Source organism: Seriola aureovittata, chromosome 23, assembly GCF_021018895.1.
Source record: "Seriola aureovittata isolate HTS-2021-v1 ecotype China chromosome 23, ASM2101889v1, whole genome shotgun sequence".
Taxonomy (NCBI): Eukaryota; Metazoa; Chordata; class Actinopteri; order Carangiformes; family Carangidae; genus Seriola; species Seriola aureovittata.
This window is the reverse complement of record NC_079386.1, coordinates 12,054,017-12,077,885: the sequence shown is the minus strand read 5'-3', so window position 1 is coordinate 12,077,885 and position 23,869 is coordinate 12,054,017. Positions and strand designations below refer to the sequence as shown.

Sequence of the window (23,869 nt, the reverse complement as noted above, 5' to 3'; positions counted from 1 at the left end):
TTTTACTTGGACAGTTTTAAGGTGAAACTTGAACTTGTTGTGTCTACTGGGTCAAAAATAACATTTAACCTTTGACCTTTCTCTTCATAAAAGGTATAATACTTAAATTACATAACATTTCCTGAACCAAACATACTCATATTTGTCATTCTGATGTAGCATTTTATAATTAATCTTAATGCATTAAAATGTTCTATTTTAATACTATTTTACATTCATTTAGGCTTGATCTTGTGAATTATGTGTAAATATAAATGTACCCCACCTATTATTGAATATTATTGAGCGTGGCACTATTCTACAGAGTTCTGTCTGAGAGAAACTAATCAACTAAAGGATAATAATAACTCCCACTGCCTGGAGTACATGTGCAGTATGACTGGATTTACCTTATCGCTGCTGTACTCTCCCACTGCAAGCCCTTCTGGGAGGGTTTTGGTTTTGATGTGACGATAGAGGGCGCTAGGAAGCAAGGATAAAGCCACTGCTGGAATTCAGACAGCCGTCTGAGCGAGATGCAGCTGCTGAGACTGTCTGCCCCCCCCCCCCCCCCCCCGCCTCCCTCCCTCTCTCTCTCTATCCGACTCTGTCCCTCACTCTTTCACTCACTCATTACACTCGTTCACTGTATAATTTCACAGACACACACAGCGCCGCACTGTCCCTATATTAAAACAGTAGAGCATCCCCACATCTTAAGTTGGAGAAGGAAATAAATACATTAAAAGCACCGCATTTCCTATTCATATATATATATATTTATATATATTTTTTTGTTCTTAACACAGCGGTGCAAATGCTCATACGTGCTGTAGTGGATGAATCCACGCAAGAGCCGAAAATGTGCCCATTTACCTGCCTTTTGCACTGCGCGCCTCTGGAAGGAATCTCAGCGTGATGCTGGACAGAATGCCCTCCAGCATCACAATGAATGTGTTGCTCCACACTGTACCCATCACAAGCACTCGGGTGGCAGCTGTGGTAGGACACACACCGCGCGCACACTGATCTTACACAGGGAGTTGGGTTTGCGCAGTGGCCGCATAAGAAAGAACCCCCCCCACACACACACACCTCCCGCTCAGACCTTGCTGAAAAAAAAAAGAGGGGCCATGCAGAGGAGGGGGGGAAGGGGAGGTTGTTTTTTTTTTTCTGTCTTTATTCCTCTTTATGCAAACGCGTTCATGGTCACAGACTCAGATTCCTGGATGCTGAGTGGACTGAACGGCGTGCACGGGCGAAAGGAGACACCGAGCCCCGCCGCCGCCGCGCCGGAGAGCACAGCCACTGGCGACCACACGCATACATATTAGTAACCACAGGGAAACCACGGCACTGCGCACACAACACCCCCCCAACCCCCAACTCCGTCCCCGCGTCTCCGCGTCCCCGTCCCATCCCGTCTGTCCTGCAGCGGCTTTGTGTTGCGCGCTGCTGGGTAAGACATTCGCAACCGCATCACATCATAGCGGAAAGACAGACAACTTATGTCAGCCTCGGAGTGCGTAAAAGTTACACTCTGAATGTGTTTTGTCGCACATGGAATCTGTTGCGGCAAAAAGCCACATAAGCCCCGCATCAAACTGCACAGGCTCCACCATCCAAAAACCTTTACTACACGATGCCTGTTATTAAATAGTTTGTTGTTCTTCTTTTGTTGGTTTTTTTTATTTATTTTTTTTAAATAGGACATCTCGTCATATCGCGCACGGGATCATTAGGCAGGAGTGTGGTGGGTGTGCTCACAAAAGTGTCGCGCCACGTCGCGTGAAAACACCGGTGAAAACGACCGCATCAAGGCATCTCCACACCTCCTCTGTCCCCAGTCCTCCTAATATTGTCTGCTGGCCTCTGGACCCGGCGATCAAGACCAAAGTCCGACCCTGTTTACGTGCGCCGCTGGGTGAGAAGAAACCGGAGGGGGGGGGGTGGAGAGACGGAGACTGAGAGAGAGAGAGAGAGAGAGAGAGAGAGAGAGGGGAGGGAGAGAGAGACTGCAATATCATTTGTGAATCCCTCTCACAGTGCTGCAGATAGGGGCTGCCAACACATGCGGCGCGTCTGCAGGTGAGAGGAACAGGCAACAGAATATGCTGGACACACTGAGGAATTCAACCAGCGTTTTCCAAAAACAAAAAAAAGAAAAACTGCGTCGGATATACATCTTTTTTTATTTAAAGTTTTTCTTTTCGGTTTCGCTTTCTTCATTTGAAATACAACCCTGATTTTTTTTTTTTTTTTTCTCAGGGGGTTGTGCATTGTGGAGTTGGCTCGCACACACATACACACACGCACACACACACACACAAAAAAAGAACTATATCCACTGTCTGCTGGTTGCAAGTGACTTGGAGGAAGAGAGCAGGAGAGGCAAGCCGGACGGGTCGTTCGCTTCGCATTCACATCCTCAGGATCGGAGAGTTGACGGGCAGCCGCGCAGTCAACGCTCGCCGTATATGATGAGTTTTGGAAACTGCACGGGCATTTAAATGATCCTCTGACATATGTTGGACATATCACCCAGAGAGAGGGGAATATTGCAGCCTCACCCGAGAAGGAGATTCTTACCACAAACTGTGAGTAAAGCGGCGCGCTGTGGACTCTGATCATACTTTCTTGGTGATATGATGTTCGGACTAAATGACATTTTGGCTTTTACGCGCATGAAATTCACATAGGCCTATTGGTGGCACCTTCCAGAGCGCACGGAGCCTCTCTGGTGTGCGTGCGTGTGTGTTTTTTTAAAACACCATTGCGGTTTTTCTTTTTTTTCTTTTTTCTTTTTTTTTTTTTACAAAAACAAGGAAAGAGCAACTAACATCCAGTGCCGGAGGTGGGGAAGCAGGGGAGACAGGGAAGCCCGTGCACTTGCTGCTTTTCACTGCAGCAGGAGCGATGTAGGAAGTCGTCCGGAGGATGAAGTCTCACACATCCCGAAACCGAGGGCTTTGCTCTTAAAGAACACGATATTCCCCCCCCCCCCCCCCACAGTCGGACTTTCCATCAGTGATTAAATCGTTATTTTTTTAAACATTTCTTTTTTTTTTTCAAACCTAAGTGGACATTTTCCAGGGGAGAACAATGAGGACTACTGGTGCAGTGGACTATTTGTACTATTGCATGCTCATCCTGCAGCTTGTGCATCAGCCCGCTGCCAAGCAAGTGCTCCGGTACCGTTTGGCTGAGGAGGGACCCGCTGATGTCAGAGTAGGAAACGTAGCCACCGACCTGGGCATTGTTGCCGGGTCCGGCGAGGTGACATTCACGCTCGAATCGGGCTCAGATTTTTTCAAAATTGACAACATAACAGGTGAGCTCACCACCAACGAGAGGCGGATAGACCGTGAAAAATTACAGCAGTGCCAAATGATATTTGATGAGAATGAGTGTTTTATAGATTTTGAAGTGTCAGTCATCGGACCAGCCCAGAGCTGGGTCGACCTGTTTGAGGGAAAAGTCATCATATTAGATATAAATGATAACACCCCGTCTTTCCCTTCCCCTGTCCTGACACTGTCTGTGGAGGAGAACAGACCCATTGGTACCCTTTATCTGCTGCCCACTGCCACAGACAGAGATTTTGGCAGAAATGGAATAGAGAGATACGAGCTTATCCAGGACAATGGGGAGAACTCAAGGCGCCTGGGCTCCTCTGGGGATTCGTACTCGGGGAAGAGGAGGTTTGAGGAAGGCGCAAGCAGGAGCAGTGTCTTCGAGCTGCAAGTTGCTGACACTACTGATGGAGAGAAACAGCCTCAACTCATCATTAAAGGGGCCCTTGATAGGGAACAGAGAGACTCCTATGAGCTCACACTGCGTGTTAGGGATGGAGGAGATCCCCCTCGCTCCTCCCAGGCCATTCTGAGGGTGATGATCACTGATGTGAATGATAACAGCCCCCGATTCGAGAAGAGTGTGTATGAGGCTGACCTACCAGAAAACAGCTCCCCGGGCGCCCCCATCCTACAGCTCAAAGCGGCCGATGCAGACGTGGGGGTTAATGGTCAAATAGAGTATGTGTTTGGGGCAGCTACAGAGTCAGTGAGGAGGCTGCTGAGGTTGGATGAGAGCACAGGGTGGCTGAGTGTGTTGCACCGCATTGACCGTGAAGAAGTGAGCCAACTGAGGTTCACAGTAATGGCCCGTGACAGAGGCCAGCCGCCCAAAATGGACAAGGCCACTGTGGTGTTGAACATCAAGGACGAAAACGACAACGTCCCCGTCATAGAGATACGGAAAATTGGACGCATTTTCTTAAAAGATGGTATAGCCAACGTGGCTGAGGATGTGGTGGTGGACACACCCATTGCCTTAGTTCAGGTGTCAGACCGTGACCAGGGGGAAAATGGCATAGTGACCTGCACAGTGGTAGGGGATGTTCCCTTTCAGCTCAAACCAGCCAGTGAAATGGAGGGTGAGCAGAATAAAAAGAAATACTTCCTCCACACGTCTGCACCGCTGGACTATGAAGCCACACAGGAATACAATGTGGTCATAGTGGCTGTGGACTCTGGAAGCCCCAGTCTGGCAAGTAATAACTCTCTTATCGTCAAAGTGGGCGACACTAATGACAACCCTCCCATCTTCAGCCAGAATGTAGTAGAGGTGTCGTTTCCGGAAAACAATGCCCCAGGCGAGAGGGTGACAACGGTGGCAGCCATCGACGCAGATAGTGGGAAGAACGCTGAAATAGCCTATTCCCTTGACTCATCAGTAAATGGGATTTTCTCTATCGATGCAGACAGTGGAGACATCCGAGTAAACAGCATTCTGGATAGAGAGCAAACAGAGCGCTACGAATTCAAAGTGATAGCCAAAGATAAGGGCATAAACACCCTTCAGGGCTCTGCAACAGTGGTTGTCCTTGTGGCCGATAAGAATGACAACGAACCAAAGTTCATGCAGGATGTGTTCACCTTCTATGTCAAAGAGAACCTTGAGCCAAACAGCCCAGTTGGCATGGTTACAGTCATTGATGCAGATAAAGGCCAAAATGCTGAGATGAGTCTTTTCATTGAAGAAGAAGAGGACATTTTTTCTATTGAGAACGACACTGGGACTATTTTCTCCACCCTATCCTTTGACCGAGAGCAGAAAACCACATACACCTTCCGAGTCAAAGCTGTGGATGGCGGTGACCCTCCCAGATCCGCCACCGCCACCGTTTCACTCTTTGTCATGGATGAAAATGACAACGCACCAACGGTCACTTTCCCAATTAACAGCTCCTACACCCTCCTTCCTCCTTCCAGTAACATCAGAACAGTAGTCAGAACGGTCTTAGCCACCGACACTGACACCGGCATCAACGCAGACCTGAACTACAGCATCATCGGGGGAAACCCCTTCAAGCTGTTTGAGATTGACGGTGGCTCCGGCGTCATTTCGCTGGTGGGGAAGCTGGAGCAGAAGCACTACGGCCTCCACAGACTGGTGGTCCAGGTGAACGACAGAGGGCAGCCATCACAGACCACCACCACTCTGGTTCACGTGTATGTAAATGAGACTCTTTCCAATTCCACAGTCGTGGAGGCCCAGGTGGCTAAGAGCCTGAGCACGTCTCTGAACACCAACATTGCCGGTGACCCCAACTACGACCTAAGCAAACAGCGGTTAAGCATTGTCATCGGAGTAGTTTCGGGCATCATGACGGTCATCCTCATTATTCTCGTCGTAGTAATGGCCCGTTATTGCCGGCCCAAGAATAAGAATGGCTACGAGGCCGGCAAGAAGGATCACGAAGACTTCTTCACACCACAGCAGCATGACAAATCCAAGAAGCCCAAGAAAGATAAGAAGAAACAGAAGTCCAAACAGCCGCTCTATAGCAGTATTGTCACTGTAGAGGCCTCCAAACCCAACGGGCAGCGCTACGACGGCGTCAACGAGAAGCTGTCGGACAGTCCAGGCATGGGCCGCTACCGCTCAGTCAACGGAGGGCCCGGGAGTCCAGATTTGGCCCGGCACTACAAGTCCAGTTCGCCACTCCCCACTGTCCAGCTTCACCCGCAGTCGCCAACAGCTGGAAAAAAGCACCAGGCAGTTCAGGACCTGCCCCCTGCCAATACCTTTGTTGGCACCGGAGATAACATTTCCCTTGGATCTGACCACTGCTCTGAATACAGCAGTCAAACTATCAACAAGTACAACAAACAGGTAAGAAGACACGTCTCCATGTTTTTTGTTTTTTTTCCCCTTCCACTACTCTTAAATGTCTTCTGTTTCTTCCTCTTAGTGTTCTCTCTACCATAATGCTTTCTGACAGGGCTAGTCTCAGTAGTCTTGTTGCCTTTATGGTGCTAATGTGTGTCAAGTTAGCGGTATTGATCTGTTTTGGTTTGGAGTGCCATTCACATGTAATATTGAAAAGAGAAGAGAAAGGTTTAGATTAGCTAAGGAAGGGGTATTGTTACCACTTGAACAAACACGTCCAACTTTTTCACTTTTATCACGGCGTTGAGGCTGCTTTTTCCGTCAGGGGGTGTCACAGCTACTAACCTTGGCAAATATGTGTCGGAGTGTTCTAGACAGCTCACATAAGGGTTTGGTTTGCAGTTATTTTATCCCAGAGGGGAGCGTGGCGGGGGCCGGCTACACACCCCCTTAGCCGTGTCAAGCCCTGCCCTGCCCTCTGTCTGTGACAAGGCTACCTTTTCTTCTTGAGGAAAGGGGAGAGAAGAAAGAACAAAAAGCAGAAAGGAGAGAAAGGTTTAGATGCAGGCTGAACGCAGCACAAACATGGCTTTGTAAAGGTTTGTGAGTCAGTTTTACAGTCTTGGCTTGAGTACGAACATCTGGCCAGGAGGTCATATTAACATTCCTCTGCACTTCGGGGTCTGCGTCACTTCATTGACCCTGCAGTGAAATCGGACATTTTTATACCCTCTCTCATATTGTGCCTCAGTTTCTTTCACCTCCTTATCTTTCCCCTCATATATAAATGTCTTCCATCTTCTACCTGCTCCTCCTCTCCCCCTCTCTCTCTCCCACCCTCCTCCACGCTTCGTCTTACCTCCCTTTCTGTTTTTCTGCTTTTATTCCTTTTCCCCACTCACTAACTCTTTTCTTCCATTTGTAGTGCTGGAAAAAGGTGTAGGTGGCGTGATGTGATATTCAAATTCCAGGAAATGTGAGCTTTTATCAGTTCAGTCTTTAGATTCCTTTTTTTTTTTTTTGTCTGTTTTTGTACGGTTAGGTGCAACAACAGCGAGAAACAAAGTTAATACATAATGAAGTCAGCTGATTTGCGTCAGGCAAAAGAACACTGTTGTTTTATGTGTTTTCTACGGCAGTCTAATGAATTATTGATCTTTCTTTTACTTGGTGTCAGCCGTTACTCCTTTAGAATTCTGGTGTGCTGTTCTGGATTGTTTCTTCCTTCTTTCTATTTTTTGTTCAACTTCCCGTTTTTGTTTTTCTCTCGATATCTCTACGTTCATGTTTTTGTATTCTGTGCCCCCCCCCCCCCCCCCCAAACTCTCCTCTGGCCCTGTGTAATACACTCTTGCATGTGTTGCAGCCACCCGTGCTGTCTGTTCTCCCCCTGTATTCCTTCTCCTCTCTCAGTGTTTTCAGCCTCCGCCACATCATACCCCTTACAATGCTGCTCTCTGCCTTGCCTTTTTTCTTGCAGTGGTTTCTTTTTTAATCTCCACTCTCATCTCTCTATATCCCTCTCCCCTCCCTCTTGCTATTTCTCCTCTCAAATCATTTCACTCCCCTTTTTCTTCTCTGCCTTCTCTTCCTCTGCTCTGTCTCTAACAGCTTCTAATATGGTGTATTCACTGAGCTGCTTCCCAGGGTGTGAGGAGTGCTGTTGCTTTCGGATGTCTCCTGCATAATTAAAAGGGCACTCTATTTGCTGCTGCGGCAGCAGCATGTATTGTGTGTCACTATGCTCCACTTATATAATTATTTATTTACTCTCTACATTAATGCTGCAGTAACTTTTATGGACTGTGCGTTTGTTAGAATACAGTGTCTTGGACAAAACTAAATCTGCACTAAGAATAAAGAGTACTTCTTCTGATTTGGGGCATGCAGTTTGAATACTTAAATTGTAAAGAAAGTGTTTAGTGGCCTACTGGGCAGTATCATCAATGTTTGCTGTGTGATGTAGCCTGTTAAGTTTTTAATATACAATAGCTAGCAGACATTAAAATTGCCTTTTATATCCCACGGGCTCAGTAAATACTCACTGTTGAGACATTCAGTCGGGGTAAATAGAACGTAATTTAATGGCTTGAAGAGAAGGTGTGTGTTCATGTGCTCCAATTACAGCATTAAACAGCAACCTCGGTATTAGATTAAGTGGTGAAGCGGTCATGCTCTTGATTTTAGGGACGCTGCGTCTAAAAATATTCTGTTGTCAGGTAAGTGCCACGACAGCTAAAGAGATAATAAAACACTCAAGGACACTTGTGTGCCTCAGTTAGGGGAACGATTTCTTCAAAAATCTGGATTAGTGGTAGAAGATTATGACTTCAAAGAATACCATTAACAATATATATATTTTATGATGTTTCATTTCTCCTGGAAGGTAAGGTAATACTGTTTCACTTCCTTGAGAATTCCCAGGGAGGACTCAGTTTATACCACATTTAGCCACAAATGAGGTGGAGCCCTTTTAAGATTCATGACAAGGTAATGATAAAGGATTATTTTTCATTGTGCGTTTTCTCACACATAGACAGGCACTGCATGCATGTACACGCCCTCACCCACAAACCCTTCTCTTTTACTACTCCCTCTCTTTTTGCCAATCTGTGGGAAGAGATAGAGACAGGCACAAGAAAGACGGCCCTGTTAGCGGTGTAGAGAATGGCCCCTACTGTTTCACAAGGGACTTTGGGGTCGGGGTGGAGAGAGAGAAAGACGAGGAGGGGGAGAGAGAGAGAGAGAATAGTGCTGACCATTGACTGTAATCTCTGAGGTATCGGGTTCCGTCTTCCTCTCCCCTCGCCTACCTGATCTTACAATAACTGCACAGGCTCGGGCAGGTAACCAGGCAACTGAGGGAGTTTATCGGCGAGGTGAGCCCTTCTTCTTAGCCCCCCACACATTTAAACAGTCATTAAGCTGAGCTAACATAAACGCCAGCGAGACAAAGGAGACGGTGATAGACTTGTGCAGGTGAAGATGCCGCCAGACCACAGCGGTGAACATCCAGAGGGTTGGGTATTGACATGATGGGAATGGAAAACAAAAAAAACTTCCCTTCAGGAATAACTTGCTCAGGTCAGACGACACAGATGGAAAAAGGGGCCAAAGTCGTCTCCGTATGCTGAGGAGACCGAGCTCCTCTGGAGAGTGCAGGACACTGTTAAGAATAGTTTATGACACAGCGGTGTCTTTTAGCAGTGGTCTGCTGGGGAGGCTGAAGCACAGAGAGGGACAGAATGAGACTCAATAAACTTGGTTTAGAGGGCTAGCTCTGCTCTGGACTGTCCTCTAGATTTCCATCCCCTGCATGACACTGTTGGGGGCCCTAAGGCCTTAAGCAGCTTCAGGGGCGCTAGTGCAGGCCCTTCATCCAGAAGGCAATCGGGCTTTTTTAACAACAGCAGACTGTAACACTGTTGTTGTCTCTGTATCAATCACCCCACCACTTACAGCATCACAACTACAGTCAGGTCCCACCGCACTGAGCACAACATATCTCAGGCAACATATCTTATCCATTCATTTACTGTTATATCTATTTTATGTTTCCACCGCAGGTCACATCTGTAGATGTGATAGGTGCATATATGGTGCATATCATTTTTATTCATCGAGCACTTGCTCTTTTTTTTGTCTACTTTTGAGCTGCTCTAACAAGTGAATTTCCCATGTGGGGATCAATAAAGATTCATTTTATCTTATCTAACTGTTGGGGGGAGGGGAAACCTGCATGTCAGCCAGCAGCTGTTGAGTGCTTGAACAGGAGGGAATCAGACCTGACATTTATTTTATCTTCCTGTAACCCTATTGGTTGCAGCTTGTGCTATTCATATTATTTTTTTATAATATCATGCTTGCTCTATCTGCTCTTTGCATACCTGTGTCCAAACCTTGCATCGGAAGGCTGATGAGTGGTGTATGCACTTAACAGAACACTTAACTTTATTACTTCTGGCAGTAGCTTCTGTTCTATGTGGTGCCAGAAAATAAATGCTGTCCAACCATAATGTAGTGAGGAATGAAATCACTTAGCCATCAAATTAGCACAAGCCATCAGCTTTTGTTTTATCATTGCACTTCAAAGCGCCACTCGTGCCCAGGTGTATCACTTTTAATCAAAGGTGAGCCACAGCAGCTTGTATCCGACGCTCACGCAAAGCGTAGCCCCCCTCAGGGCAGGCAGAGCCCCGGCGCACAAACTTATACCAGGTTATCTCGCCTGAGGGCTGATGCAGCAAGCATAACTGGATGTTGCCCTTAACCCCCCCCCCCCCTCCGCGCGCGCACTCCGGCCAGCTGTTCCTCCTGAGCAGCAACCCTTTCCCTGCGCAAGCTGACTACGGCCTCGATAAAGCAACCGCATTTGCATAGGGCTACAACCCTCACCCCGGCGCTCTTGCACAGGACAAACAATATCACCATGCAAATGGAGGGTCACCTGGATGCTGTCTGTAGCCAAAACATAGGATGTGATTGCCCTTCAGGCTCCGGGGGCACATCAGGAAACCAATATGCAAATGTGGTACTTTGCCTCCAGCCTCATTTGTTTGAACCCTATAAAACGTAGCTGCCTAAACACCTATGAGAAGCCACAACCGACCTAATTTAAACTTCAGTCTTATATGAACATCTGTATGTAGGATTAAGCAGCCTCGCCACCATGTTCTCTGGACTTCTGGGTGCTTTTTTTTTTTTTTACTTTTAGCATTCATCACCACTTGAATTTCACCAGGCACCAGGGTCCCTCGCCGACTCTCGTGTGATTTTTATCTGTGAAATTGTCGAGGCAGTCAGTCACTCATTGAGCTCAATGAGGTAATTAGTTGATAAGAGGTTCCACAGGAGCTTTCACATGTTTGGTCACCCCCCCCCCCCCCCCCCCCCCCCCCACCACCACCACCACCACTGCCCCTCCCACTGTTGCTGATGATACAGGTCAGCTTATTCTTAGCAAAAGCAGAGTAAGGGCCACTTGTTGTCACTGCAAATTAACTTCATTTAAAAAATAAAAATAAAAAAAATGAAATTAGATTTGAATCCAGCTAAGAACTTTCTAGTCAACTGCAACGTCATGCAAGCAATCAGCTGATGATCACGTCAGCAGAAGAAAATAAAAATCTGGCAATCTTGTGTCTAGTAAGAAATGAGATTATGTGCAATGAGCTGGTTTGTTTATTGTCACATTATTATTAGCGCTTGTCCTTTGTGTGTGGTGCTTGCGTACCGTCGACTGTGGCTAATTTTATCAAAATTGTTTTGGATCTATTACAGCTTAATTCAATCTATGGCTGCTCAGGCTTTTGTTGTTTATGTTCTGAGAGGGAAAATGGAAGGAGTAAGAGTGCACAGTAATACTCATGAAATTGCAGCGGGCAGCATTTTCTGGTATAATTTGGTTTGGTGATTTGAATGCATTCGCTCCAAGGCAATTACTAATCTAAGGATTAGACTTACCTGATACGCAGGCAGAAATGGTGGAGACTGGCAGAGGAAGTCAGGGAGATATTGCTACAGTTTCTCCTATATTACTCTGCATAATATGTTAATACTGAGGCCTTCCTTTACCTATAGGGGAAAGCATGAAACGTATTGCTTCATTTCTATGTCTCTTTCTCCTTTTCCCTTCTTCTTTTACCCCCTCCCCTCTACACACAATAAATGCGCCACTGAGCTCAGTTGTCTTCACAAGAAAATAAATACTCATGATTGAATAAGCTGAAGGAGGCCCGGACTCATCCGCAACATTTGTCATGATAAGATGCCGAAAGACAGAGGCAGGAGGAGAAGGAGGAGGAGGAGGAAGCGAGGGAGGTGGGGAGGGGGGTTTGGGGGGAGGGGGCAGTGAGGGAAGAAACAGACAAGAAATTTAAGCCGCATGCCACCTTGATTGCTCTCCACGCCGCTGATTGTAAGTGGCAGTGTCGAGGATGCCACCTTCTTCTCGCCGCTTCTTTCAATTTGATGTCATCGAAAATGGAATTTCATTTCATACCGGCAGCGATCGCATTAGATAGGGCTCACCAGGATAAAGCCGATTCATATTTGCAGATTTGCCTTTCCTGTGGCACTATCAATCAGTGCATGCTCACCATATTGCAGACTTGTTTTTTTTGGGGTTTTTTTTTTTTTTTTTCTGTGGCAATTGTTAGGAGGAGTTCGTACAGCAAATTGACTTTTACAAGGCTCCCAAGGTCTGTGATGCGCCGCGCCAGCCTTGTTGTTTTCTCTATAGTTGTCCTCTTTGTATAGACTCCAGAAACTAGAAGCGGCTAAATGAGAACACCACTTCGCTCCACTGCCGTGTAAACCCTGGGGAATAGTGTGTCCCCCCCCGCCCCCCCACCCATCGCCTATCGATGAGCCGGATCGCAACACGTATCAGACGTGAGGCGGCTGTATGTGAGACTAATAGGCAAAAACAGTAGTGTTTTTGTCATCAAACTTGCTTAAAAAAAAAAAAATCCATATAATGATGTGATTTGTTTTTGTTGTTGCTGTTTTGCAGAAAAGGTCACAGGGCACATTTGTTGTGTTGATGTCGATTCAAACAGGTGGCAGAGGTGTCTTTGCGTCCGCGCTTCCTCTGACGGGCAGAGTTTCCGTCGAGTGTGGCCCTGCGTGTTTTCTCTCCGTCTTTTCCCGCTTCTTACCCCCCCCCCCTCACTGGGGAGACGTCGAGCGATGACTCAGATGAATCACTTCGCTGTCGGCGTTGCTCACACGGGGGCCCAAGGATGTCAAGGGATCTGCCGACAGGGGTCCGTGCACCTTACGTCCAACGATTTAAACACACACCCCCCCCCCAAACCAGCATCGGCCATGTTGTCACGCACCGGCCTTCGTGGTGAAGATGAGAATGAGAGCCGCCAGACACATTGATCCCCCCCCCCCCCCCCCACCTCAAATGCCACCTTTTGCTCTGGTGGGGCCGACTGCAAAGCTCCTTAGCTCAAAGACGAAGTTGTCTATTAAGCAGCGCTTGACAGGTGACCAAAAAAGACACTTTGACTGACGTGTTAGATGGTCCGTAGAAAGACACCGGACTGGGGGGGGGTGTAGGGGGGTCTACACATACATGGTCTACACAATGGTATTGACAGGTGGGGGGGTGGGGTGGGGGGGTTAACAAGTTCAAGAGTGTAATTTGAGCGTATTTAATGGTTCAACCTTCACCCTGGGTTCAGGTTCACATTGATTTCTTTTTTTTTTTAAGGCTCTGACAGACGTGTACCTGTTCTCTCTCTTCGCACATACTTCCCCTTTTTGACTTTGACCTCCCCTCTTTCCTATTAAGGAAACTGCTGAAATATTAAGATGCGCTGAGATCTCCTGACCGCGTTAGACACATTAAGAATTGTCCAGGATAAATAATGCATCTGAAAGCTTTGTGTTTTTTTTATTTTATTTTATTCTTTATTCAAAGGACATACCTTTCTATTAACAGGCTGCAGTCATACATATTTGCTAAGCAGCAGAGTATAATGGATATGACTTGACTTGAGAAGAGGGGGGGGGGAGTAGGACAGCTTGACTGCTTCTATTAGCCCTGTTTTGGTGCGGCTCCCACCATGTGGCCCCCAAATGAGATTATATGTGTATGAAACAGGAGGTAGAGCACTCACCGACCATCCATCAAAGCCTGGGGGGACCTGTGTGAAAGTTTGTGCATGTGTACTCGGCGGGTACACTCGTTGTGTTGTTGCGTGTGTGAATGTGTAAGGGTGTGATAAAGTGTGTGGGTGTACAGTAGGAATATATGTGTGTGTGTGTGTGTGTGTTTGTGTATCCTGTGAGGGCTAGAGAGGAGAGCAAACGGGGGCTCCACAGTTCAGCCTCTCCATCATCCTGCACGGCAGGCACACGCGCTGCGACATGCCTGAGAGGGTTTCAATATCCTGTGTGTGTGTGTGTGTGTGTATATGTGTGTGCGCCTGTGCTGCTGTGTTTACCCTAGGAATGCAGTTCATTATATCTCTGTGTGCGTGTGTGTGTGTGTGTGTCTGGTTATTACATATACTTTCAACACACATGCATACAGAGGCAGATGGAGCCCGACGGCTAGAGCAATACTTTATCTTCGCCTGTTAAAAACCCGCGACAAGCTTGAGTAGCCTGTGATGCGATGCCTTCTTTTCACTCTCAACAATCACAAGTGCCCTCCAGCAAGGCACTGGGAGCTCCTTTGCCCCCACCTGAGCTATTTATTAGACCCTGCTGTGACTAAGATGTGCACTTTAACCCCTATTCTACTTCTTTTACATGCCTATACCACCTGTATTAAACTCTAGATGTGTGCCAAATAAAAAAAAGTAGAAATATTCATTAGCAAAGCACTGGCAGGGGCAGGAGGAGCCCCTGTATCGATGAGGCCTTACCTGGCAGAGAGCAGGCTATTAGCCAGGCCCGATAAATCTTGTCAGAGGCTGGGAAGAGTCCGCCTGCCCGCTGAAGAATGAAGGTCACGGGGCAGCTGGAGTTACGAGCGGCCTCGCAAGGTAGCTGCTATCAAATCAACTGAAATATGAAGTCTGGCCTGCCCTTTTTTGAGAATGCTAATTTTTCAATTTGCTTCCTTACTCCTTGTGTACTTTCCCCCTGCTCGCTCTCTTAGTATGCAGCGTACAGCGATTAAATTAAAATGTGAATAAGGTTACGGCCTTGGTATAGTTTGTGGACACCGTGAGGGCAGATGAGGATTGCTGGCCGCAGCCTTACAGTTTATTGTATTATTCCATCCTCTGCTGTGTGTGTGTGTGTGTGGGCGGGGGGGGGGGGGGGTTCTGTGTGTTAATTACTTGACATACAGAGAAAATATGGAAGAAATTTGATGAAACGTAACTTTGTAATAAATCAGCTCAAGTCTTAAAACTAGATTGTGACTGTAATGTGCTGCCAGAATGAACTGCGTAGTGTATACAGCCTTACACCAGGCCTCATATGTTGAATTCCCACAGGCCCGCCATGTTGGAAACTGCAATATAAAGTGGAGATGACTGTAATGCTGGCTTTAGTTTAGACAAATTCTACTGTGGATTGAGGAGCTCCAGACATTTAATATGGTTTCAGGTATTGATTTGCGGCACCTTGCCTCTATAGTCGGTTTATTATGGAGCTTTGGTTTCACCTTTTACTCTTTTTCTAACTGCATCTCAGGAGATGGAGTCCTCCTTCTCCTTATTCCTCCCTCTCTCTCTCTCTTTCTCTCTCACTCTCTCTTTCCTCCCAGCAACAATGTCCTGAGTAACAACTACAAATAGTCAATCAGAGCGGCCACTGGCGGAGAACGCGTCGGCCATTTTGCTCGGCGAGTGAGCGGCTGAACCCAGGTGCTCGGGTAATAGCGGGTTCTGATCCGTGGCTTTTCTTTTTTTTTTGCTCGGTTTCCTGAAGTTATGGAGGAAGGGAGAGGAAGGAGGTGGGTGGGGTGGGGGGTGGGGGGGGTGTAATCAAGACTGAAAGACTGATCTTCGACATGGTTCATTTACCCCTGAGTTGGTCCGATGCAACACTTGGGACACAATAGCCAATTGTAAATTACAGAGTAGATTCAAGTGGTGAGAGGTGCCTTGAGGGGGAGCTAGCTGCCGTTTGGTTCTGGGTTGATGAGGTCTGGGATTGGGGGAAAGGCAGGGATATCAATCAAAATGACAAGTCTGGGGGCGGTAAAATGATTAGAATAATGGTAAACAAAGCCGCTTAAACACAACCAGCCATTTTTTTTTTTTTCATATTTTACCTCAACTTTATTCCAAACCAAGCCTTTGCTTAATAAGCTTCACTTAACGTCAGATTCGTCACCATTAATCTGTCCAGAATGATATATTAATAACAGACTTCAGTGGAAGGAGGCAAACTGCTGGGAACATAAGTGCATAAAGGAAGCCTATCACACAGTGAAGAGCTCTTATGAACTGGTGACGTGAAGGGAGCTCATAGCGACTTCTGACAAGCAGCTAAGTGCCTACATGGGTGACATTTACGAGTGTGTCGTGGGAGATCCCCAGCCGGACTTGGAAGGGGGGGGGGGGGGGGGGGGGGGGGACAGTTACTCACTGTGTAATCACCATCAGAATTCTGCGGCGGCTGCAGCGGCAAATATTTGAGTAGCGCAGATTACTTTTCCCCCCGTGAAGCCAATCGCGGGGCGGCTCATTTGATGTCTACGCAAATGTGCTTAAACGCGCTAACGGCTCTCGCCTCCCGTCCTCTTCCTCTTCCTCTGTACATTTGAAAGATTTACGTCAGGGGTGTGCGCTTTGTGTGTGCCTACTCCTTTGAATCTCTTTGAATAAGCTCTTCTTCGCCGTGGCAGCCTCTTCTCTTAGTGAATTGGGGACATGACATGACAATTGGAGACCTTGTAATTTATGTTTAAAATGTCAGCGTTATCTGTGCCAGCGTGATTTTGTTTGAGCAGGGAGGCACGCTGGCGAGGGTCCTCAGTCGCTGTTTAAACCGTATGCCTGTGTTTGCTCAGGAATCTTTGGTGGGCTATCCATTGTTACTATGGCAATATACCTCCGCCGCCCGCAACTTCTCCCATGGCCAAACGCCTGGAGTTTTTCAAAAGGTTTTTTCGCTGCTCTCTCATCTTGCTTGTACCCAGTAATTCAGACACATCACTGCCAAAAGCGGAGCTCAGGGTCGACATCCTCCCCGAAAAAAAATAAAAAAAGTCACGGTATTCTAACAGCTTTGGCCCGGAGTTGGATGAGGCGTGGGAACGTCATGTTCCACTAAACTCTTTTGATAAAGCCACCTGGGCGAGCGGGGAGCATTTCAAAGATGAAGGTCCCTGAACACTAAATTGGCAGCAGTTGCTTTACTACAATGGGCTCATCTCTTCCCTGTGTCACAGCTCCTTAGGGATCCGTAATTTACTGCCCTCCCCACTTTGAGTTCTGGATTCATGAGATCAAATTAGACAGCGAGAGAACATCAGTGGCTGCACAATGCTTTGCTCTTTAAACTCAAGGCCAGTATTTCATCGCCACCCCGCAAGTCTGGTTAGGTTGCTGGTTAACCATTTCCTACTTCTATTCCTGCCTGGGAAACGCCGACTACAGAGATTCGAAGTACAATATGCGCGCCATATTTTTTTTTTGAGCCAGTGGAGAAGAATGAGCTAAACAAATGCATTTTAAAAGATCTGAATCACATCACATCCAACCCCCCCCCCCTTTGAGAAAAGACATGCCTTGCAAGGTCAAAATCTTGTTATTGATGTGATGCGCCACATAGGAATTTTGTGTTTTCAAACATTCCAGAGTATCAAATAGCCCATGAATCTTAAAGACAGATGAAACAAGTCCTCTATATTTCATCCCATATCTGAGGAGCATGACGGCTGAATAGCAATGAATTCATTCAGACAGATTAAAAGAGAGCTGGTGTCAGGGATCAAAAAAAGGAGGAATGTCGAATAAATACAGTAAAATGCCCGAGCATAAGGAATGGAGTGAATGACCAAGTGATTGGACGGCAGTGAAATGTAAAGTGCTCCAGCTTAAAAACCAGAAGCAGCCATGACAGGAATGAACTCGAGGGGTGGGTGGGGGTGTGTGTGTCTGTGTGCGCATATTGTGCATGTGCAAATCCAACTGGAGAGCGTCTCTTGACTGTAATAACTCTTGGCATTCGTGCGGCCTAATGAAGTGGGACTTCGCTTATGCGACAACATGAACGTGTCTGATTGTAAGTTGCTGTAGAAATTCCCCCCAGGCCGCCCGCAGCGCTTCGACATGTTTGCTCTACACCTTAATGATAAACACCCACCTTTTTTTTTTTTTTTTTTTGGTTGTTTTTCTTTTTAACCCTCACATTCCTGCTATCATTTCAGGGCAGTGTGAGCAGGTGTCATGCTGAGGGATATCAATTTCAACAAATGAAAATGTGAATCAAACATGAAATATTAACCTAAGCCTAAAGAATATTCTTTAAATACAATACCCCCCCCACCCCCCACCCCAGTCTACAGCGGTGACAAGGATGCCTTCAGGAACATACAGAAGCTCCTGCTTGATTACTAGCCTCAGCGTCTCTGTGGACTTTGTGTCAAAGCTCATAATGAACACCGTGGGCAGTGAATGGTGTATACCTTTGTGTGTGTGTGGGTGTGTGCGCACGTGTGTGAGAAAAAAGGGTCCAGGCATGTGAGTCTTTGCATGTGGCAGACATGTTCCTCAGGCGTCAGAACCACACTAACACTTGCTATTGACTACATTTTACCTGCCGCGCCTGCAGCTGCCCCGGCCTGTGTGTTTTTTTAACGGCTTAGCACGCAGCTCACTGTAGGCGAGGCAGCGTCTGAGGCTCAGCTGTTTTTATTAGAATCCAGGAGGTGTAAAAAGGTTGAGACTGAGGAAGACAGTGAGGGGGGGGGGGGGGGGGGGGGGGGGGGGGGGGCGGCAAACAGCTTCCCTCCACACACTGCCACTGCTGAACTGACAAGGCAATGTGTACAATTTCCACTTCCTCTCCTTCACGCATTACTCAAGCCATCGTCGCCTATTTTCACAAGTCATACTTTCAGGCGTTCATGTGACCCCACCCCACCCGCACCCGCACCCCACCCCCCCCAACACCCACTGAAATATGCTACGTGGAATATGTGTGTGTGCTTCTTGTCAGAACCCCCCCCCCCCATGTCCCACCTGCAGTAATGTTTTTGTCACCTTACAGTGTATGTGAGAGTGATGCATTGTGGGAGTGGGCGGGCGGGGGGGGGTGTCGGTAGACGACACCGCCTCACGTGTTTACCTTGCATCGGCACAATGACAACAACAATAGCGACAGCACTAGGAGGAGGCCCCCTTTGTGCGGCACGAGCTGATACACCGAGAGGGAGTGACAGGTTTGAAAAATTGGCAAACAGTGCTCGCTGGAAGGCTTCCTTGGGGCTTGGGTACCTTTGGAATCATGTGCGAATGCAGAGGAGTGTGAATGAAAAATAGCTGTGTGATCCTGCCATGTTGCTTTTGTCAAGAATGCGTGATTTTTTTTTCTCTCTCTCTCTCTCTCACTCCCTCCTTCCCTCCCACCGCTTTGCTGTCATCCTCATCATCTGCCCCTCAAAGGTTTTTTTTTTCTCTCTCTCTCTCTTCCCGCTTCTCATCATCTCTGTTTTAACACTCAATTCTCTCACTCCTCCATCTCTTTCTCTTGTGTTTTTTTTTTTTTTGCTCTCTCTCTCATTCTCACACTCCCGTCCTCCCCCTCCTCTGTTCTTCCAGCTTAAGCGGACGTGGTTATTTAAGGCTTAGAATCCATAAAACCCGCCTTAGGTGTGTTTGCTTTTGTTACTTTCCCAAAATGGTGCACTGACTGCCACATTGTTGAGCTGCTGATCCTTGTTCAGCCACTGCCCGTCTGAGGAGAGTGTCATCTGGTGCAGGGGGCGACTTAAGCCCAGGTGGAGCCCTGCGATCCCATCAGCAGGTTTTTAAGCCGTGCAGCTGCCACTTAGCGGGGAAGTCGGGAAGACATTCTCGGGCTACCTGTGTCCCCCCCCCCCCTTACACCTTCCCTTTCCCTGAAGGTAAACTGTCAGGGACCCACCCTGCAGGGCCGTGGGAATAAGCTCTTTAAATGCTGAGAAACAGATTTACAGCAGCACTTGCAATTCTCACAACACCATAAGTGAAACGGACACATTTTGGCACATGTTTTCCAATATTGTTCTCTATACAACAAGTGCTGGAATTTTCTTGTTTTGCTCTGTCCGCTCTGTTTTCACGGGGCGCGTTTGTGCGCCATTATCAACATAAGCTCCTTAACAACACAACAAGATCACGCTTGCGCACCAGACACGTCATGAATGTGCGTGTATGTGTGTGTGTGTGTGTATATAAGAAATTGTTTGAAACAGTTAGTTATTTTTGTCTTTCTGGAAGCACGAGAAATGCTTCCTCTTTTTCTAACTGCGACACAAACCCAAAAACAGTCGCAGCGTGATCCCTCCTGCAACAACATCTGTCCCAGATTGCTCTAGCCTTCCTAATTAAACCCTGTTTACCTCAACATTCTTAAAGCAGACTACCGACTAATTATTAGGCACAAGCTCCTCAAAGCCCTGTTTAAATCTCGCACGCTGATGAGAGCGCTGGTGTCGTAGCTGCTGAGCGAGCGTTAGAAATTACAGACAGGCAAACTAACAAGAGTCTTTCCCCTTGAGCATGCCCTCTGTCTTTGTGTCCATGTCTGGCCTTGATGATGCAGAGTCTCCAAAAGAACGTATTGGTCTTTCACATCAAAAAAAAAAAAAAAAACTTTAATTAATGAACCAGGAAGGCTCTGAACAGTGCTTAAACATTGTTTTCGTGTATTCAACGGAAGGCGGTATGAAAGGAGACAAAAAGAAAAAGGAAAAAAAAAAAGAAGAAATTTAGAACTTGAGGCAATTTCCAATCATACATTTTTAATGTTTATTCCGCTGTTTCTTAATTAAATCCATGCATCAGAATAGAGTAAAAAGCCGAGTATCAGAAGTGGGTGTCAGGGTGGGAAGTCGACAAATTTATAAGGCATAATTTCCCAGGGAATGTCCGGGAGGGATTTTAATAGATATTTTCTGAAAGAGATTCTCATGACCTTTTAGAGCCACTATATATTTGCCCCAGTTGGTTTTAGTGGTGGTGGTGGTGGGGTGGTGGTGGGGTGGTGGGGTGGGGGGGACTGGTGGTGGGGGGGGGGGACTGGTGGGTTGTTGTGTGTGGACACAATATTCCCAGTCCTTTCACATGTGAAATATATTGGATGGTTATCTGAAGCTAGGGTCACCACAGTAAGACACTATTTCAACGATTTTAAACCTGGTTTAACACACACACACAGACACACGCCTCCACAGTATGTCTCTCTCTCTCCCCGCACACACACACACGCACACGCACACACAGAATTATCCTGGGCAGCAGCCTGATTCAATTAGTATGAGGTGAGGAGCAGAGAGATGAGGGTCACACTTGCCATTCCTGCCCAAATGGAGATGCTTCCTGGGAGACCCAGCTTGTCTCTAAATTTGGCAGCTTCCTGGGTCATTGTTTCATCACAAGCCCAGAATGGCTGCAGGGCTCTCTGCGACTCTATAAGTCTGGCTATCTATACATCTTTGATGCACATTTCAATTTAAAAGCCGCTCCCCTCTCGCGAGCTTGTTTTTCTTCCGATGTTCTCCGCATCGCTGCAGCCGCAGCCCGGGACCCCCTGCAGCTACCGGGAGACGTGATGGCTTCCCTGCGCTGGCATATCAATGAGGCAGGAATTTACAGAACTACAAGTTATGCATATATGTTTTGCCTGCATATTACAACACTCAGATAGTGTTTGTGAAAATGATGCAGACGGCAGAGTAAAACCTCTAGAAACCCACCCATCTTCAGCTACTCCTGAACAAATAATGATAACTGCTCCTCTGTTATTGAAATTTTAAAATGAGCATTCATAATAACAAGGGTATTAGGTATAGGTATAGATTTCCTGTAATGGCAGTTACTGACGGCGGTCCAGTCCTCCCAGCGAGGTGTAATGCATAGGAGGGATCAATGGTGGATAAACACCAGGCCTTCATATTTGAAAGTTATTCAAACAAGCGCCGGCTCCAATCTCTAATGGGAGTGTTTATAAAGACCACCTGGCTCTCGACCCACCCACCCCCCCCCCACCCCCGCCCGCCGGCCCGCCCTTGTCTAGACGGCCGTTCCTGTCAGCCTCACAAGTCACAACGACGGAGAAAACTGTTGGCTCTGACAGAACAGACAAAAATATATACCTTTTTTTTTTTTAAATCAAAAACATTTTCTTTCGCATTCAGTCCATCTGAGATTGATGTAACCCCGGGTTCTTGTTGCTATGTGGTGCCGCTGCCGTTACCTTTTTCTAACACTCTCCCGTGTGGACCTGTCCGCCAGATGTGTCAACAGCACTTAAACACAAATTCATGAGGCACAAGTTTTATCCACCTTTGCACCACCTCCTCCCCACACGGTGTTACGGCTGCTTTAGGCAAATTATTCCCCTTCTGTACCTTGTAAAATTCTGTATCTTTAAGGATGTCTTCGCCTTATTTTTGTTTGTCAGTGAAACATTCCTGACCTTTCACTTCACCGACAGTCTAAAAAAGCTTTTCTTCCGTGCTGTTTTCATAGCGTTTTCTGAGAGGATCTGGATTTGATAAACAATAACTCAGGCCAGAAAACATCTCCAGGAGGGCCAGCTGTCTGAGTTACTGTAGTTTAGCACAGCTCTTATAACACAAAGAGCGGAGATCAGCTAAAGATACGCAGCAGGAGAGAGCGCTGGCAGCGGGGCGCCTGTATTATACAGGCTGATTTAAGAGTTTTCTCCTGTTCAGTGTCATAGACTTTTGGAAAATCGTGATTCTTTACCAAGGGAAGTCTCAAGTTGCGTAACATGCTTAATGAATTTAACTTAATTTAACATTCAATATAGTGAAAATAAAATGAATGCTTCGAAACACGTGTTTTTTTCCACACATATTCAAGATTTCAGCCCTCTGTTGGTGTCACCTCTGTAAACAGTGATATATATATATAATATATATATATATATATATATATATATCAAAGCACAGAGACAAAGGCCTTTTGGAAGTGAAAAAAAAAGAAGCTATTTAGTGTTTCATCCACTCCACGGCCACGTTGACTTTTATTAATAGCAGAAATCTCACAAGGTTGCGAGCGTATATGGGCACGAGTCTCCAAGAGTTAACGTTGTCTGAAGTCAACTGCGGCTCCGAATCAAATTGCGTGCGAGGCGTCTTCCCCCCCTCGGGGGAGAAAAAGGAAGACGGAGAGAAGCAAGGAGCTCAACAAAAACAAGCCTTTCTTGTTTTTTTGATTCCTCTCAGTGATCACTAATTACAGACTGACAAGGCTCTTGTTATAAAAGTACAAAAGGAGGAGAAAAAAAACATGAAAAAAACATTAAATACCCAGTGTAATTGCATTTATTGTGCTAAGTTGGAACAAACACATTCCTCTCACCCTCCAGGGATGTCTGTGTGTGTGTGTGTGTGCGCTTGTGTGTGTGTGTGTGTGTGTGTGGATGGAAATGAATCTCTTTTATTTTATTAAACAAACAGTGATATCTGAGTAATATGCAGTAAGTCTTTGAAGTATTGAATTGTGTCAAAGTTGAGAGCGTCGCTGGGAGTTTGCAGTCGTTTCCAAACCCCACTAGAAGATGGTACTGGCACGCAGTTTGGGAAATGACGTGCTGTGAAAATACGACGTGCGAATGAGCAAGGTTGCTTTCACGTTGACAGAAGGTTCTGACAAGGGTAATGGTTCCCTAACTAGGCCAAGCTCGGTGCCAGGTTGGAGAGTGGTGCAACCACTAAACCCCCCTCCCCCTCTCAGCATACCTGGTTTAACTGGAACTCCTCACAGGCTGGAGGCAGATTATCACTGCAGCGGTTGTTGTTGTGAAGCTCACACCTCAGAAATAGTTTCAGGCTTAACATCTCTTAAAATGAGCTGTGATGGCAGGATTCACTGCTGCTACTGTTTCTGTGCTGGGTTTTTTTTTTTGTTTTGTTTTTGTTGTTTTGAGTTTGAGAGGGCGCGTCCATCCCGTTTGTGTGTATCAGCGCCAAGTGTTAATGACGTGCTGTCAAAGTGGAATTCAACGGCGGCGGCTTCTGTTTCTGTCATGTGGTCTGAAGGTATGCACACGGTTAGCATTAGCT

General features: G+C 46.7%; 1 protein-coding gene across 6 annotated transcripts in view; it reads left to right on the top strand.

The window, feature by feature from the left end:
* Positions 1–1,420: 1,420 nt before the first annotated feature.
* The window catches only part of pcdh7b (protocadherin 7b), a 110,656-nt gene continuing 88,207 nt past the window's right edge, over positions 1,421–23,869 (top strand). For 2 of the 6 annotated variants that reach the window (XM_056369268.1, XM_056369270.1), the window contains exon 1: positions 1,424–6,156. In XM_056369268.1, coding sequence (XP_056225243.1) covers positions 3,082–6,156 — 3,075 coding nt within the window. In that variant the 5' untranslated portion in view covers positions 1,424–3,081. Of the gene's footprint in view, positions 6,157–23,869 lie in introns of all 6 variants that reach the window. The other 4 variants (XM_056369269.1, XM_056369271.1, XM_056369267.1 and 1 more) reach the window with 4 other exon arrangements.